The 19029-nt window shown below is 36.5% G+C and overlaps 1 protein-coding gene across 1 annotated transcript; it reads right to left on the bottom strand.

Moving 5' to 3' along the window:
• Positions 1-1265: 1265 nt before the first annotated feature.
• Positions 1266-18850, bottom strand: LOC115436833 (ras-related protein Rab-3A-like). The gene is made up of 6 exons (XM_030159791.1): positions 18740-18850; positions 13581-13805; positions 11245-11363; positions 7106-7230; positions 3560-5291; positions 1266-3387 (listed from the first exon to the last, which is right to left on the bottom strand). The coding sequence occupies exons 2-5, from the start codon at positions 13803-13805 to the stop codon at positions 5101-5103; spliced, it is 660 nt and encodes a 219-aa protein (XP_030015651.1). The 5' UTR covers positions 18740-18850; the 3' UTR covers positions 1266-3387; positions 3560-5100.
• Positions 18851-19029: the final 179 nt, after the last annotated feature.

Consider the following 19029-nt stretch of genomic DNA (forward strand, 5'->3'; position numbering starts at 1 on the left):
ACAATGAAAATGTTTGCATCTGCAAACTGTCCTTTCAAGCAATGTGAATTACTTGGACAAACTGTTAAAAATAAGTGTAATTTGAACATTATTCTGCCTCCGTTTATCATTTCCACATGTTCATTATAACGTACAGCTCACAGTGGATCTACAAATACACACATTTAGTATCAGGCAGAATATTGCTATAATTGCACTTATTTTTCTTAAGACATTTCAGGTTCTTCACATTTGTTCAGATTATTCACATTTTTGTGAAATCATACTTTGTTTGAGTGTAAATACATGAAAATATTTACATTTACAAAGAGAAAAATGTGGAGTTGTGAGTATTTATAGATTATTATGATAGTATTTTACTGGTCTGACCCACTGGAGATTGAATTGGTCTGCATGTGGACCCTGAACTAAAATGATTATTAATTTCTTAATATCTATTTTTGCATTTCACAAATTCATCCCAAGGGACCCTCTGGTAGGCACGATTTGGCCCCAGGGCCTCATGTTTGACACCTGTGAACTAAAGCCTCAAGACAAATGCAGTGGGGTAAAGAGTGCAATATTTGCATCTGAGTTGTAGATTATTAGAGTGAACTAAATTTATTCCAAATTAATTAAAATAATTTCATCAAATAAAATAGAAGTTTCTGAAAACCTGAAACCTGAAAAACATCTAGACACCAATGCAAACCTAGGTGTTCAATAGCTTAGTTGGATTTCAGCATGTTTTTTATCAAGTCTATGGAAGATTCAGCTACAAGATACTACTCCTGTCAATACACAGACCAAAATCACATGTGCAAAAACTTGATCATAAATAAACAGATTCCAAAATGCAGATTTTACTTTTCAGTTTAGGTAGTGTTCAAAGTGGTTTGGTTGCTGCCTGTAAACCTCGTTATGGCAGAGAAAAAAACTGGTTTTGTAAATTATATTTGACAACAGTTTCATTCTACATTTTTCAGCTTCAGTAGATTTATAGTTTACTCATAATATCTGTACATTTCTATCACTAAAACTAAAGAGAAACAAGTGGCAACTTCTCAAAGAAAAAAGAAAACTACTAATGCACTTGTGATAAAAACAACCTTGAAAATCAATATTGAAAGACTAAAAATGAACACCAATGTAAATTTACTTAAATATTAACGGTGACGCAAAACACACATACCGCCACACTGTATTGGAGTGTTTATTTAACTACACACCAGATACCTCCGACGTATCAATAATATCTGGGAATAATGTTTACACCGACACAAAACTCCAGCTTTCAGATTTTATTGATTGATCCCTTATTTTAGCAAATCTGGCATTATAGAATTACAGCACAATTCACACAACTAATACCCAACGGGCAGAAAAGTCCTATTTACAGTCAGGGTTATTATGACAAAGACGGACAGGTTTGATTCGTGTTCCTAAGTCATCAGCAAGTTTACAACTGTAGCAAAATGCAATAAATAAAGTAACAAAAATTAAACAATCAAAAGTGAACCGATGCAGTAAAAGTCCTTTTTTTAAATGAAGTGTTCAGAGTATTCAGTTTGCTTTCCGAACAACATTTCCATTTTTGTGGCTACTGAGCAGAACAGGAAAACACTACCGGGCAGGTTAGTCAGGTTTGTTCAACAATAACTCTATTTGGCTTTTATTTAATGGTAAGATCTCTTTGGAAAGAACATTGAGCATGACTGCCTAAAGCCTTTATACACACTGTACAATCTCACACCCACTAACAGTCTGTTAGAGTTACAAACCTTCAGCAGGGCTGTACGTTGCTAATATTTGGGCGTGGACGGAGAGGGCTAGTATTGCTCTGTTAAGAACAGTCTGCTTTACACAACAGAGTTTTAGGAGTTACATAACTGATATCAAAAGACAAACAAACTTCCCACCGAAGTCGTGTGGATGTGATAAGAGGCTCGGACGCTGGAATGTTTTACTTTCTTGTCGAGGAGTGAAGCTTTCAGTTCGCTGTAAACATACACTTTGACTGTAAAGCAGGGACGTTCTGAATACTACTGAACATCTCTTTAAAAAGTAGAGTGCAGATCGCAATGCATAATCTAGGAAGAACACTCAAAGATAATTTATATAAATAATATAAAATAAATTAGAAGCTTGTTTTTTTTTTTTTTTTAATAACTTAGGTGTTAAAATATGTTGCATGCCTCAGAGCACCTCGAATGCATGACTTACAGGAGGTTTAGAACACAAGCAGACACATCCCTAACCTTAACATGAGAGAATTCTGTTCACTATTTGACATTTAACATGCTTAAAACATTGTGTTCCCTCAAAACCAAAAGTGAAAATATCATCAACCATCGACAGTGTGGATGGAGGCTGCAGCCCTGTGGTGTATCAGTGCTCACGCTGAATCACATGCCTTTCTAGTGACTGCATGTTGCACACTGTATTCTGTGAATGATAGTGAACACAATGACAAAGTTCCACAGGTTTAATGTGAAATCCTTGGACCCACTTTGAACTCTGAAATCGTGGGACTAATGGGGTTTAAGTTCAGACGACAGCTCGTATAAATAACCGTTCAGTCAACCATCAAGAAACATCGACATGCACCTCTCACTAAAGCACAGGTAGGAATTCAGCGAATCATTGATATGGTTTATGTTGATCATATATTTATATAATATTATATATGCATTTTAAAATGTGCTCTTCTCAGTTTAAACATTTATACACTCTTCTTCCATGTTGTAAACGACATCCCTTATTATTATTATTAATATTATATCTGTTAAAAAATCATAACAAAAGTTAAAAAAAAAAAAATTAAAAATCTAAAATCTGGTGGCCTTTAAGGACTACACGCAGCTTCTAAATATAGACCAAAGTAAAAAGCATCGCCTTCCACAGAGAATTCTCGCTTAAAATTAATTTAAGAATGCTTAAAAAAATGGGGAAAGTGAAGTTAAAGGTTCAATATGTAAAACTGGAATGTGATAATGTGTTGAATGAAGTGTGTTTGGTTTTGTTTTGCGCTGGGAGGGAAGTGGTTACATCAGCGAACTCGTTTCTAAGCTGAAAACGGTTTCATAGGCCTACAGCTACGATAACACCTTTAATAAAAATGAGGAGTCATTTCTCCACAAGTGCTCCTCAGCTCCTTATTGGGTCTCTTCTGTTTCAGCAGTAACCATAACTGCATTTCCTTAAACACATTTGAGGCATATTTTTAAGTGGGATCCTTCTTTTTCACATTTCTAATCATTTATCTCACATTACTGATTAGCTGCTGTCTATGATATTCCTGTAAGATGCTTAAACATTTATTTTACTAATCTGTCCATAACTCCCAAATCTTCCTTACCGCGAAATATACTATGGCTGTTTGAGGTTGACAACAGCAACCGAACACACCTTCTATTCTAGTCCGATTAGGTTCTTACTGTTCTCTGAATTTCTTAAGATTTATTTTTATTTTTTGTCAGATGGAAAAAAAAGTTGATTTAAAACATGTCAAGGTAAAAAAACAAAAAAAAAATCAACCTCTTATCCATTTGTCTGACAAAAAAGAAAAAAAAATCTTCACCTTCTGTTCTGCTTATTATAGCCGTGTGTATAATGTGGCCTATGTCGCAACAGGATGATGATACTGCACAGCTTATTTTACTTCCTTCAAACCCACTCATCCATTTTCTGAGCCGTTTAATCCTCGTGAGGATCACAGGGGTACTGGAGCCTATCCCAGCTACATTTATACCATTTACTCTGACATTTACACCAATGGGTGATTTAGATTGAACAGTTAATCTAATAAGGTGCATGTCTTTAGAGGAAGCTGGAAAACCTGAAGAGAACATGCAAACTCCATGCAGAAAGACCCACGCAACTGGTGCTGGAATTGAACCCAGGACCTTCTTGTTGTGAAGCGATAGTGATAACAACTGTACCCATTTATGGTAACGCATTTACTTTGTTGTAACTTCTAATTCCATTGGCATTTTATGGAACCACAGTTACTGTTAGCTTAGAAACGCTGCTAATGTTAACGAACAACTGTCTCCCACCACAAACACAAAACCCAAACCCCATGTAAGTACACAAACACGTGCAAATCAAACATACTCTGCTCTTTTTATTCCTAAAATCCCTCCTTTGCTTTGGAACTCGGATCATATGCTCAGTCACGACACTGGGAAGGACAGGTGATTTCACATGCTCAAAACCACACCCAGCAACTCTATCACAGCAACACACGTGAGACTAAAGCAAACAATTAAAATTATCTGAATGCATTCATGTTTGAGGCGTTGGTGCCAAGTGGGACATGGGGCTGGAGGAGAGGAGTTTAACCCCGACTTATAGACGGAAAGATCAGTTAAAGCCCTATTCACACAGGACGGGTATTACCAATGGACTTCAGGTGAAATTTATTACAAAATACGCCTCATGGCTGCGTTATGTGCAGCATATTTGCAGAGTACAGCCAAAAGTTGCAATTAAAAGGCTACCGTATAATAGCTTTAGATGTTGAATAGTAATTGTAGTTCAAAGTTGTTTACTGGATGCTGCCATGAGTCTCCAACTCTCAGAATTCCCAAGGCGGCCTCAGTAATCCTCAACAGGAAAAAGAGGCAAAATAAAGGCGCTGAGAAACCAAAAAACCTTACAAGAATCACATGAAATCACATGTAGATCTCAAACAGGACTGATATGATCAAATAACCTCTTTGTCTGGTAGAATATGATAGGTAAGTAACTTTTCCTTTACAAATTACAAACATTCCAAAGTAATAACAGACCCGTGAAAATGGGGCTTACTGTGTAACTATATTATTCTGTGAAGTTATAGTGTTGTGTGTACAGTACACGAGTATGACAGGAAAAACTACCTGGTATACATGTTCTTCACCCCTCTGACATATGACAAAACTGTAATGAACAGAAGTTTTCAGAAGATGTGAATCTGACAACAGCAGAGTGGGTTTAGTGACAGGGGTGCATCGTGTATCTCTGTATGGCAGTGTTTGTACGTATACACCTGTGTGTCTCTGTATGAGAAAGAAAAGAAGAGATAGATAAACTGAGATTTTAGGACGGTGGACAGTGATTGTGCGTTAGTGTTGATGTTTAACAAGCACAATCCTGATGGGACCTCTGCGGCTGTTCGGTGAGCTGTGGCCCTTGTTTGGCTCCGGTGACGGTCGGGTCGTTGTTGTCCAGACTCTCCGACATCCGCTCACAGATGATGTCCACCAGGCGCTCGAAGGTCTGCTTCACGTTGATGTTGTCTTTAGCGCTCGCTTCGAAGTACTCGAAACCTGCCAGGGGGGGTGACAGAGGCGGGGGGGGGGGGTTGAGAGTAAGCTTATCATTTCGGTGTGACGCTTATCCGGTTAATCCATTTATCTCGTCATGTCAGGACACAGTGAGGCTACGGTCGGGGGCCGCCTGGACTAAGACCTGATTCATGTTCAACTGGAAATCATTGAACACAAACTGGGCGGAGACAAATACCTACAACATTCATCAGAATAAAATCTAATCTCTAATACAGGCCAGATGAGAAAGGTATACAATTTTACAGGTAAAACTATAATTTCCAGTTTTTAATGTCCTACTTTCTATTAAACACTTATTAATTATTAAGAATTTTTGCGCACGATACCACAATGTATTATGATAAATATCTTATTGTCCTGAACAGGACTTATTTCACCTGGAAAGAGTTATACTGTAACAACAAATCCTGTATAAAAAAATTGACAGTACTCTAATGTTTTTGTAATTTTTTTGTTTTCTGCTGGTTTGTTTGTTTTTTTGTGAATATGTGGGGTTTTTTTTTAGTTGCTGTTTTTTCTTGTTTTTTTTAATTAACATTTGATTTTTCATATTTTTATTGATAGATTTTCTTATAATTATATCCTGTTGTATCACTGGAAAATGTTTAATGGGTGAAAAGAAAAAAAAAAAAGTGAGTTACAAAAGAATTTTTGTGTGTCTGAATGGTGCTGTTTAAACCTTTATCTTTCACACGAGACTCTCTACAACACCACAAAAATAATAATTTGCCAAATTCTTACAAGTCAGCTTCTTAATTACACAATATATCTTGAACTAATCCATCCTATTGTTATTAAATGAGTTGCCTGAAAGAGCCTGCACTGCATCCTTTGATAATGTTTAATATTCCACCTGGCTCACACAAAGCTGTGAATGCGGTATGGTATGTTCAGAGTTGGTGTGTGTGTTTAATGGGTTATATTGATGTTTGGAGGTGAAGCGGCATGTTGGTACATTACTACAGCTGGATTTGCATGTCTACTCCTGTTTTGGCAACCCGTGCCCTGTCATGTAGCTACCGCAGCTTGGATTACAAAGCAATGCCAATATTTTCCAGTGATTATTATGAATGTGCTGGAGCTGTGTGCAAATTATTGACTTATATTACTCGCAGATATTACTAGTGCTTGTGGAATCAAGAATGATTTAGCTAATGAATCCTCTTCATTTAGCCAAGCAACTGTTCCTTCCTTGGGATTTTTTTGTTGTTTTTTACATTTTATTTAAGTTAAGTGTACATGTTTGCAATCACCCCTCATCTCCCTAATTATGTATGGTGTATGTTGTTGAATGCATGTTACAAAAACATGTTTACTTCATTTTCAGATTCTTATTTCTCTCTCTCCCATTTACATCTTGTACCATAAATACCTTAGTTTTCAACATCGTCAGTTTGGTCTATATTTGTGGATAATTACTACTATATATTACTTTCATCAGTGTACTTAAGGTACTTAAATGTACCTTTTTCCTCCCCTTACTCCCTTTTCTTAATTATAATGTGAAAAATGGAACATGACAAGAAACTATCTTATCTTATTGTTAGATTGAATGAATTATGTAAAAACATAAATAAAAAAAAAAAAGATGTGAAAACTATAAATAAGTAAGTAATGTTGGGCTTTGCGCTGCAAACTTTTTGCTTTGGTTACTTGTTTTCATCACAATTTACATTTAATCCATTTCAAAGAAACATGCATTTTATTGAACAACTTTCTTTTTGCTACTGATGAAATGTCATTTTACCATATGATCCACAGAAACAATGTTAAACATTAGTACTGGGACATACCCAGCTGGTCTGAGAGCTGTCGGCCTCGCTCTGCTGCCACCACTCGCTCATCCTCCATGTCACACTTGTTGCCCACCAAGAGGACCTGAGCGTTGTCCCACGAGTACGTCTTGATCTGAGTCGACCTGTTTGTAAAGAAACAAGTCAAACAAGTAAGTTTCACTAGGGTGTGAATGGTGAATGAGTCTATTGATAACACTGATGCAGTAACAAAAAAACAAGTTGTCTGCATTTTGTGGATGGAAATTTAACTTCAGTTTACTTGTCAAATATTGAGATATAACTCGCCTACAGTGCAATAAGGTGACCAGACAGGTTTCAAGTCATGTTCAATGCCATTATATAATTTATTTATTCAGAAATCAAAGTAGAGTCTTACATTTAGGGCTGGACAATATGGTTAAAACAACCTTGAATCTTAACTTTTTCTAGTGTTATGGATGATTTTTTTCTGTCACCATATGATCTCAAGACAAAACTTAATCCAAAACTATATGACATATATGTACAACATCAATAATAATACTGTTGACAAAACAGCAGCCCTGGCACGTGATTCTCTGTGGATTACTTCACGAAAACTAAAAATAAAGCACCAGTGGTAGGAAATGCCTCAGTTATAATATTCACAATGAATATGTATTTAATTATTATTAACATTCCACTAACAGGTTTATGTTGAACTACTGAACATTTTATTTTGCCATGCTATTTTAAAGTTCAGTAAATAAACTGATATAAATAAAACCTATAAAATTCTGTAAATGAGTCATGTATTTGTCCTCATTCTGTTCATAAAGACCAGATTTGTTACAGCTTCTGCTATTCTTTGCAGATGCAGGTGTTATGTGTTTCTCCTGCAGCAGGATGGGTTTTGTGGTTACTCCCTAATAATAAGATGACACATAATATATTTACAGCCTTTAGAACTGGCACATATCTGGAGTCAGTAAATCATTCCTTATTACTTGCATCTCATTTGTTTTTGGGATTGTTTCAACATTGGAAGGAAAAATGCAATACATTCTAAACACCTGAAATTTGTTTTTGTTTTTAAATCATTCTCACATTTTGTGAATTTATCAATATTGCACAAGCTGGATAGGAGGCTTTTCAAGGCCATAAGTGGTCCATGGGTGAACAGTGATGATCACTATCTAACCCTGCACAATAAGTTAATAAAGCTGAGAAAGGTAAACGATCTGAGGCTACACAGTAGAAATACAGTCTCCGTGTAATCGACCAGGAATGTGTTCTTGCATGTATTCAGTGAACCCATGCAAAGCACTGCTGGATAATGTTGAACTACAATCTGGCAAAGGCGTTTTTGTGCCAGAGGCCTTCATGTCGGTGCACCCGTTGGCCTCATTTATAGGAATGATAAGTCAGTGGAACTTGGAGCGCATAAATTCAGCTGTCAATGAAATGCATTCCAAAAGGGGATGCAAACCCTGCACAAACAGAAGTATCCATCTATTATAATGAGAAAAACTGAATGTCATTTGGTTAATTCTTAAGCCAGAAGCACCAAACTCTAATCCCTTCTTTATCAGTCACATCAGTACATGTTCATCATGTTCAAACATAGATGGACCCATGAACAACAAGCCATAAAACTGCTTCGATTGCACCCCGGATAATAAAATGTGATCATATCCCACGTGAAGATATAAATAAGATACAGGTTTATCATACAGATGCACAATTACAATGTGTTACTGAACAGTTTGTGGTATATTGAATCAGCCAAGGGAGGCTTTTGTGATTGGTTGTTGCACTCTTACGATGACGATGGTGATGTTCTGGGCATTTGAAGGTTGCACAATAACTAAATGTCCACACTAAATAAACGGGTCAGTTGTAGACTTGGATGAGCTGCTTGATTAATATGTTGTAAAACTGTTTTACTGCTGATTGACAAATAGTTCCAGCACACCTAAACGAATTTAGTATGTCTGGGGTAATAAATACGGACAGCATTTAACAAGGTTGCCAATATTACAATAAACATTACTGATATTAATGTGTTAGAACTACAGCCATAACAAACACATTCAAGGCACAGAGCATCATGTGAACTGTAACTGGCAGAAAATGTCACAAACCTTTTCTTAGTTCTTACTTTGTTGAGAAAATCATATATTGCTGTACGGTACTGTGTAAAAGTCTTAGGCCACCTTTAATTTTGTTGTTTTTGCAGGGTTGAAATGAACATACATATTCATCTCTCATTTTTCTTCAGATACAACAAGAAAATACAGGAAATATGTGCAGTCTTAAAGACACACAAAAAAGGGAACTAAATGTGTTCTATAGGTTAAAGTAGGGGTGGGCAGTCCTGGTTCTCGAGGGCCGGTATCCTGCATGTTTTAGATGTTTCCCTCTTCCAGCACACCTGAAGGTCATTATCAGGCTTCGGCAGAGCTTGATGACAGGCTTATCATGTGAACCAGGTGTGTTGGAAGAGGGAAACATCTAAAATGTGCAGGATACTGGCCCTCGAGGACCGGGATTGCCCACCCCTGGGCTAAAGTCACTGTTTAGTGTGACCCCTGACCCCATGACAAACTGTTGGAAACACCTGACATGTGTGTGAATGAAACCTGGTATGAAACGTCAGAAAATGAATGTTGTCTGAACAAAAGCATAAAAGGGAAGTCACAATAAATACTATGTCCTTGCTTTATAGAAGCTGTTTTTACTGCTGTACATTCATTCATTCATTCATTATCTGAACCCGCTGAACTCGCTGCAGCCTATCCCTATCCTAGCTACTTATGTGGTGAAGGCGGGGTACACCCTGGACATGTCACCAGTTCATCACAGGGCTGAAATAAAGAAACAAACAACCAATCACTCTCACACCTATGGGCAATTTAAATTAACCAATTAACCTATCAGCGCATGTCTTTGGATGGTGGAAGGAAGCCGGAGAGAACCCCATTGATTGGTGTTGGAATCGAACCCAGGACCTTTGTGTGAGGCACGAGTGCTATCCACTACACCACCGTATCGCCCTGGTGTTCATAGTGCTCATATATCTTGATTAGATCTTGATACAGAGACTGAGAAATGCACATGTGCGGTGATTAGAACTTTATTAACCCTTTCAAGCATAGTGGTCACCACAGTGGACAGCTATTCTACAGCTGTTCTCTTATATATTCATGGATTTTATTGTTTCAGTTCCATATCAGCCAACACAGTGGACACTTGCACATGCATCATCCCATACACTGCAATTCATACCATTACTGTAACTTTGCTGTTCTTGATAAACCTGATCTAGAGTAAGATGTTTAAGTGTAAATCAATTGTTGTTATTAGTTTGTAGTTTTTGTAAAAATTTGTGGGTTTTTTTGTTTTTTTGCATATTATCTCCATGAAGTGAGTAATGACTGGTATTAGAGAGTTAAAATGTGAGAAAACCTCAGAGTAGCAGCATTAAAAATAAATGTCTGGTAAAGGTTCATACTGTCTTCCACATATAATTATTGTAGGTAATTCATTTATCAGACAAACTAGTAAAGAGAGTAAACAAACAACTACCCCTGTCTGATAAATGAATTACCAAAAATAAGCATTAAAAATGTTTTTTATTTCATAGTTTTCACACAATATATCAGTAAATACATGTTTCCTTGCTTCAGAAATTAAACACCTGGTGTCCAGCTGAACGGACATTTTTGCAACTCCATGAAAAATAGGTTCATAAGAAAATTTTCTTTGGGCATGTTTTTTTTTCATGCCTAAAGAGGAATAAAAACACTCAGGAAAAAAAATTTTGATTAAGGGTCTCATAATTCATGCATGAAAGGGTTAAACCAACAAACCTAGTGTTGGCCTAGGACTTTTGCACCGTTTTGTACACCGTATTATTGTGGACAATGTTTAAGTTTGAGTATATTTACTGATTAGTGAACTGTGTATTTTTTAACTCCACATATATTAACTTTAACCATTACAAAAAATACAAATATTGAGTGTTTTGCACAGCACATCTTTCTGCTGATGTAATTGTCCCGTGATGAATGTTGCAGCTCTATAAATGTTAACAGCCAATTACAGCAGGCTCATTCAATCTAGCCTCAGTGAACAGACACACACATGTGAAAACACAGTTGTCAGTCGTTCCTCACCAGTCTTGCACAGCGTTGAAGGACTCCTCATTGGTGATGTCATACATGAGGATGAAGCCCATGGCCCCCCTGTAGTACGCTGTGGTGATTGTCCTGTAGCGCTCCTGACCAGCAGTGTCCTGTACAAATGCAACACACATCAGATCAGATTTGTTGTGCGGTTTATATTTAACGTTACACGAGTAAAAGCATCTAATTTTACAATCTGATATTAAGTGCACACTGCTGTTATGTCAGTCTCAGAGTTACATGATGTAACACCCATGTAGAACAGAGGAAAACCCTGCAGTATGCTTGTAATGTTTGTCCTTCTATAAAGACAGTTGTCACCCAGCAACAGCACCTGCAAAAAATTTATGTCAGTACGTGTGCCTCTGATTGCCTTGTTTTAAACTCCCAAGAGCATTAGGTATTCCTCTGGTGTCACATGTAATAAGCAGTTGGACCCAGGGTCAGCCTTTATGGCTCATGTTAAGTACACTTCAAGGGTATTACCATTACAAAGCAGATGAAGTGATTCTGTGGACTGGAGGGGTCTGTTCAACAGCTGGAAAGCATTAGAGACGTGATATCGGAGTCGCAGATGGGGAGGAGGAGAAAGAACAAAAAAAAATACCTCAATTAAATAACTTTGGCTTTTTAGTTCTGTCAGGTTGAGTAATGCACTTTGATACTTTAATGGCACCAACAGATACTATCAAGTTTAGAAAAAAGCCTTATTTGCCACAGAATGTCAATAGCTAAGGAGTGAATCTCATCAGCATTCGTACACACAGCGTGCTTGCAACAATATATTTGGTGTCTAAATTAAGATGAAAAAACAAACATTTTATTTCCAAAGCACCAGAGTCTGAGGCCTCCTGGCAGTTTCAGTTAACCTAAAATATTTGGACATTTCTTATAATAGCATAAAAGACCTTGTGTTTTGTGTCATTTTGCTTCAGTAGAAGCATCTGAGTAAAACAGGGCTGCACAATTTACTCCTCTAAGACTCTAAACCGACTTAAATTTATTCAATAACCTAGATATGAGGCTGAAAACTACACATGAATTCACATTTTATAGAGCAAAAATTTGTATTAGAAAGGTAGAAAGGTTTTGGTAGCACCTAATAAATTGTACAATGGACGTTGTTGGAGCCAAAATACATATTTGTTTGTTAATTCCTCTTTTTTATTTTGACCTTAATTTAATAATTGTTTAGTGGGTGTGGCTGTGATGACTGTCACAGGTGCAATTTATCATGGGTGTTGGTATGGGTGTGGCAAACTTACATATACCTGGTGTGTGAGGTGCAGTGTGTGTGTGTGTGAGGACAGCCCCAAACAATTTTCTGACTGTGAGACAAGTGGATTGAGTTGGTTGGCGTTTTCAGTGTTTTCTTTTATGTTAAGGAGCCTATTTTGTTTATTTGTAAAAAGTATATGGAACGAAAATTGTTAACTATAATGAGCTCTTGGGCTTAATGCTAATGAATAATCCAAAGACGAAAAAAAAACAGCCGGACATTCATTCATGGACGCGTCAAAAATACAACAGGTTGAACCCTTCCACACCGAGGTAGTGGCTAAAGGTAAAGCCACTACAGACATAAATACAGGGGTTGGACAAAATAATGGAAACACCTTAAAAAAAATCAACAAAATATAATTTAATATGGTGTAGGTCCGCCTTTTGCGGCAATTACAGCCTCAATTCTCCGAGGTATTGATTCATACAACTTGTGAATTGTTTCCAAAGGAATTTTAAGCCATTCTTCAGTTAGAATACCCTCCAACTCTTTTAGAGACGATGGCGGTGGAAATCGACGTCTTACTTGAATCTCTAAAACTGACCATAAATGCTCAATAATGTTGAGGTCTGGGGACTGTGCCGGCCATACGAGATGCTCAACTTCATTAGAATGTTCCTCATGCCATTCTTTAACAATTCTAGCTGTATGGATTGGGGCATTATCATCTTGAGGTCAAGGTGTTTCCATTATTTTGTCCAACCCCTGTATGGATTTAATACACTCTTATTTTCTGAGATTACATTTTCAGAGAATTTAAAGCTGTGGAAAATATAATTATTTTTATGCTGTAGAACTGATTTTAGAAAATGCTACAGTGATAAAGTATTAAACTGAGGAGACAAAACAAATAAGTTAAACCAAACTGTGGTAAATATGTTTATATTGAAGATTTTGACTGTATTGGTGATTTGCAGCTTTCTTTGTAATACCATGGAAGAAAAAAACATCACAAAAAGGCCAGTATTTTCTTTTTTTAAAATTATACCCAGCCCTAATACCTAGCACATCTTCATGTAATACACACGTGAATCCACTTCCTCACCCAGATCTGAAGCTTTATCCTCTTGTCGTTCCTGTAGATGGTCTTCACTTTAAAGTCGATGCCCACTGTACTGACAAAAGCTGGTGTGAAGGAGTCATCTGCATAGCGGAAAAGGAAGGAAGTCTTTCCTACGCTGCTGTTGCCAATAATGAGGATTTTAAACATATAATCAAAGTTCTGGTCCGTGGACTCTTTCTGTCCATATGTGGCATTTGCAGACGCCATCTATACAAAGACAAAGATCAACATTTGTCAGTCACAAAGCAAAATAGTGACAAAGGTCATTTTATAAAATATTACCTGCTTGGTTTGGGAGTTAGAACATATGACAGAATCACATGTAGTTAGGCAATTATTTTGTGTATCACATCACCATATTGCATTTCATTGTAAAACAAAGAAAACATCAATTGATTCACAAACCACAATGTAGCCACATCAACAGAAACGAATGCCTTAGACACAGACATGATGTGAAACTCTGGTGACATCAAACACTCAGTTGACTGTAGAAACATTCTTTGAAACACTTTTTTTTAGCAGAGGTTCCCAAAGAGATGTGTGATGAATAAGGAATATAAAACCATGAAGACATGACTAAGGAAACAGTGTGAGATGCATATACAGTACTAAAACAGTTTTTAAAAAGTCTTTTCAGGGTTGAAATGTCCATACATATTTATTTCTCATTATATATATATTTTTTAGATACAACAAGAAAATACAGGAAATGTGTGTACAGCCTTAAAAGACACACAAAAAAATGAACTAAATGTGTTCTAAAGGTTCAAGTGACTATTTTATGTGACCCCTGACCCCATGACAGGAAGCAGCAAAAACAATTAGAAGCACCTGACATGTGTTGAATGAAACCTGGTATAAAACTGCAGAAAAATTAATGTAATAAATCTCATATTGTCTGAACAAAAGGGTTAAAGACATGTTAAGTCCAAAGGGAGGTCACACTAAATATGACCACTTTGGTTTATAGAAGCTGGGTTTGTCCATTGAAACTTGTTTTTACTGCTCTACATACTTCACATTGGCTATATCCAGATTGGATGTTAATACAGAGACTGAGAAATGCTAATAAGTGGTCATTCTAACTGTACTAAACCAACAAAGCTAATTTTGGGCCTGGACTCATGCTCAATACTAGCCTATATGTCACTCAGGAAACATGTCACTACAGAGACATCCTGTATTAGTTGTCACAGACTAAGTACAATGTTAAGTTTGGTTGTTGCCAAGTTAAGTTGCTCAGTATCTGAAATTTCTTGACTCAAAAATGCATCATGACATTGGACATCATAACTGAATTATGCATTACTGAATATTAACAATTCTACTTATTATGCAGTGCAGAATTCATGTTCCGTTTCTGTGGTTATGTGGTGAATATGGTCACACAGATACTGGCATTGACACGCAGCTCACACTGTTGTAGTCTGATGTAATCTTATGACTTTCTACATAAACGGAGCTCAGGTTTACCTGACTGCTTAAGATGTGACAATTCGCACAGGGTTTAATTAAAACATTATCTTTCAGTCAAATTTTTTAATAAATCTATCACAACTTTAAACTGAAAAAAAGTAGCAAAAGAAAATGTCCATTTCTGTCCATTTCCATCCACTACTGTGATGTGACTATTAGGAGAAGTGTTGTGAAAGTTCCTTATGAAACGGAGCAGGTTACAGATTACTAGTCACACTGTTAAAAAAGTAATACATAATGTGGATATTTTAGCATTTCTATCAGTAACCTAAAGTAACCTACATTCTTATATTGGTTTATTTTAAGAGTCATTTCCAAACTTGGAAATTAAGCTAAAACATAACTAAAATAATATTTGAATCTGAACTTTTAGATCTCTCTTGAATCCAGAAGAATGATACACATCATTTGCAAGAGAAGAAAAGAAGTTCTGTTTATTTCATCATCATTTTGTCCATGTGTGCATTGTCCTCATGCATTATAATTGCTCAGAAAGTTGTAGAAAGTGTTCTATGTGTACCAAAACTTGTCCAATTCATTTCTTATAGCTTCCATTCATTTTGTTTCCAAAGAAATATTTTTAACTCACTATTGATTTTGGTGATTTTGATGTAATGCAAGCCAGGTTACATCTAAGCGCAATCTGAACACTTTCACACAAATTTCACTATTTTTCTTGTCACACTTGCCATACAGAACAACTTTTTCTCCTCTCTTAATTTAGACCAAGGTGTTTCAGCTTGTGGCCTCATCAGTGACTCAAACTTGGTAAAGTTTCACTACTTTTATTCTGGAGGTATTTTACTCAGACCGGTGTAATCATGGGACTGTGTGATGTGCAATAATATGGACAGTTTTTTTGCATGCTTTTAATATTTCACTTTACTTACTGGCTAAAATTTACTTAGGGGGTCAAATGAGTGGCCGCTTTTGTCAAAAAAGTTGTAAGAAATGCATAGAACTGTGTTGAAATAATGCTAATACATTTGTGCACAGACTACTGATATTATTTGACAGTGGAAGCTATATTTTCAGAAATATTGGATTTTGAATAGCACGTGTATGTGAAAACTTTTGCTGGTGGACGGACATGACAGTGGATGGACGTGACATTACTCATGATGCTCTGGTCAGTACCAGTACTTTATTAGTAATAAACTTATAGACTTACTACTGCTAATTCTCCTCTTATTCATAAATGTTAGTATTGTGGATCTAAAACAATAACAGCTGACACAAAAACACAAAATGTGGCAGTGGACGGATGTGACATGGTTGTTACAGATCCCATTGTACTGATGCTCGGCAGCCATGTCACCGTTTCCACAAATGATCCCTGTGCAAAAACTAGGATCAGAATTATTTATTGTATAGTTTATCATCATACTAAAGAGTAAATAACAATATAAAATTGTTATTTCTTTATAAAAATGCTTATTATTAGAAAACTGTTGATTTACAAAGTGATGTGTGACATTTTTAATGTATGTATTTGCGTAACATAAACAGGATGGATCAGCACCATACTCCATATTGCAACCTGTAAAAATAAAACATGTGATATGTAGTATATAATCTGGTAAGAAAAACTGGGGAATCTAAAAGAATAGAATATTTGTTTTTCAGGTAAATTCAGTTAAAATATAACTTGGCCATTTGTGACATGAAAAAAATAGCATTAATTGTGATGAAATTGGACATTTTTGACCTGAAAACATACTTCATATGACCATCAACATTGTGCAACATAACTGAAATCCTGTAAATTTGCTTAACTTGCATTTACCAACACAAAGTTCCTTTGGGGATTCACTTATATTGATTTCTCATGCACAAAGACATAAATAAGACCTCTAAGCAAATTTTAGCCGTTATGCATTTCTTTGTTGATATTTTATTTATTGTATTATATTGAGTGTTTATGTGTACATCTGGGTTATCCTACACTGACTGCATTGTGCGATCATGTGAAATCATGTGCACAATGACAAAAAGGCTATTCTATTCTATTCTGAAATGTAAGGAAATACTTTAATGGTGATAAATCACTTAAGAAAGAAGTTAAATGTAGAAAACTGTTTAATACTTTGAGGGTTAACATAAGCCAGACTTTATGTTTGTAAACTGTCGTCTTTAATGAATCTGGTCCCATTTTCTTGCTGTAAATCACAGGTGTCAAACATGCGGCCCGGGGGCCAAATCCAGCCTACCAAAGGGTCCAGTCCGTCCCTTGGGATGAATTTGTGAAATGCAAAAATTACACTAAGATATTAACAATCCTTTTAGTTCCGGTTCCACATTCAGACCAATTCAATCTCAAGTGGGCGGGACCAGTAAAATACTATGATAATAACATATAAATAATGACAACTCCAAATGTTTCTCTTTGTAAATGTAAATATTTTCATGTATTTACACTAAAACAAAGTATAATTTTGCCAAAAATTTGAATAACCTGAAATGTCTTAAGAGAAGCAAGTACAATTTTAACAATATTCCACCTGTTACTCAATGTTTTTGCATATTTGTTGATCCACTGTCATCTGTACATTATAATGAACATGTGTTAACGATAAACTGAGGCAGAATATTGTTAAAATCACACTTATTTTTTTCAGTTTGTTCATGTTATTCACATCTTTTGAAAGGATAGTTTGTAGATGTAAACCTGTTCATAATGTAAATTAACTTTTTTCGCTCCAAAACATAGAGAAAAGTTTGGAGTTGACATTATTTATATATTATTATGTTGTTATTTTACTGGTTTAGCCCATTTCAGATCAAATTTAGCTGAATCTGGCCCCTGAACTAAAATGAGTTTGACACCCCTGCTGTAAATAAACAACATCCAAAAAACAGCCTTTGGTAAGAGTTAAAAGCCAGTATCTGCTGCTGAACAGATAAAACACAGACTCTCACAACTTCAGATGCTGAAGTCGTTTAGCCTGGAGGTAATGTCAATACCTGACTGCTCTCCACCTCTTCATGTCAATAATACTGTCCAGACGTGGAATACACACCAACGCGAGATAAGAGGACGGAAGTACCGGGGCTTAACGGGCTAAGCATCGGTTAAACTGCCGATCCCTTCCCATCCAGGGAGGGCAGAGAACCTCCGGCCAATTATGAATGACCATATGGTTAGTCAACATTTGCATGGTGGGCCACAGTGAATTTACACACACATATACGAAAACATATAAGCTGTCAACGCCTGTAGTGTGACTGTCTTTGAACACAACATGTCTCTGATTGAAGGGACCCAAACACATCATCATGGATCCGAGCTTATCCACCGTTAGCTTACACTGATCTGACTGAAGCGGACCATTAGCTGGAAGCGAATAGAAACGAACACGATAGAAGGCGACATGTTGTAAAGCAACCATCAATTGAGCGTTTGGTAAAGAAAACATTTTAATACATATGTGATAATTCTACCTTTAACGCTTGCACATTAAAACCGTTATCAGTATTTACTAGTGGCAGCAGGAGCTAGCTAAGCATCCCAGCTATGTCAAATGAAGGTTACTCTTCCTTATTTACGATTAAAATTTCAATCAAAATCAGCATCCGATAAGCAATAAATTACACATATGCTATCTGTTGCTTTTCTCACGCTTTACTCAGCCCCCATAGTAGCAAATAGGCGCAGTGTTTACCTTGCAGTGTGTGTTTTATCCTCGGCTTCGCTGCGGTGGCTAGCCTCAGTGCACTACTCTGCACCTGCAGTAGCTCCTGCGCCTCTTGATTGACAGCTCCGGCGTAAGCGGGTACAAACATGGTGTAAGAATGATAGGCAGGAATATCGACCAATCAGAGAAGAGCAGCCACTCAGAACCCCGCCCCCTCTCATTGTATGAATTGTTAAACGTACAGATAGATAGATAGATAGATAGATAGATAGATAGATAGATAGATAGATAGATAGAGTACAAGAAGACAAAACATA

Source organism: Sphaeramia orbicularis, chromosome 17 (genome assembly GCF_902148855.1).
Source record: "Sphaeramia orbicularis chromosome 17, fSphaOr1.1, whole genome shotgun sequence".
In the NCBI taxonomy this organism is placed as follows: domain Eukaryota; kingdom Metazoa; phylum Chordata; class Actinopteri; order Kurtiformes; family Apogonidae; genus Sphaeramia; species Sphaeramia orbicularis.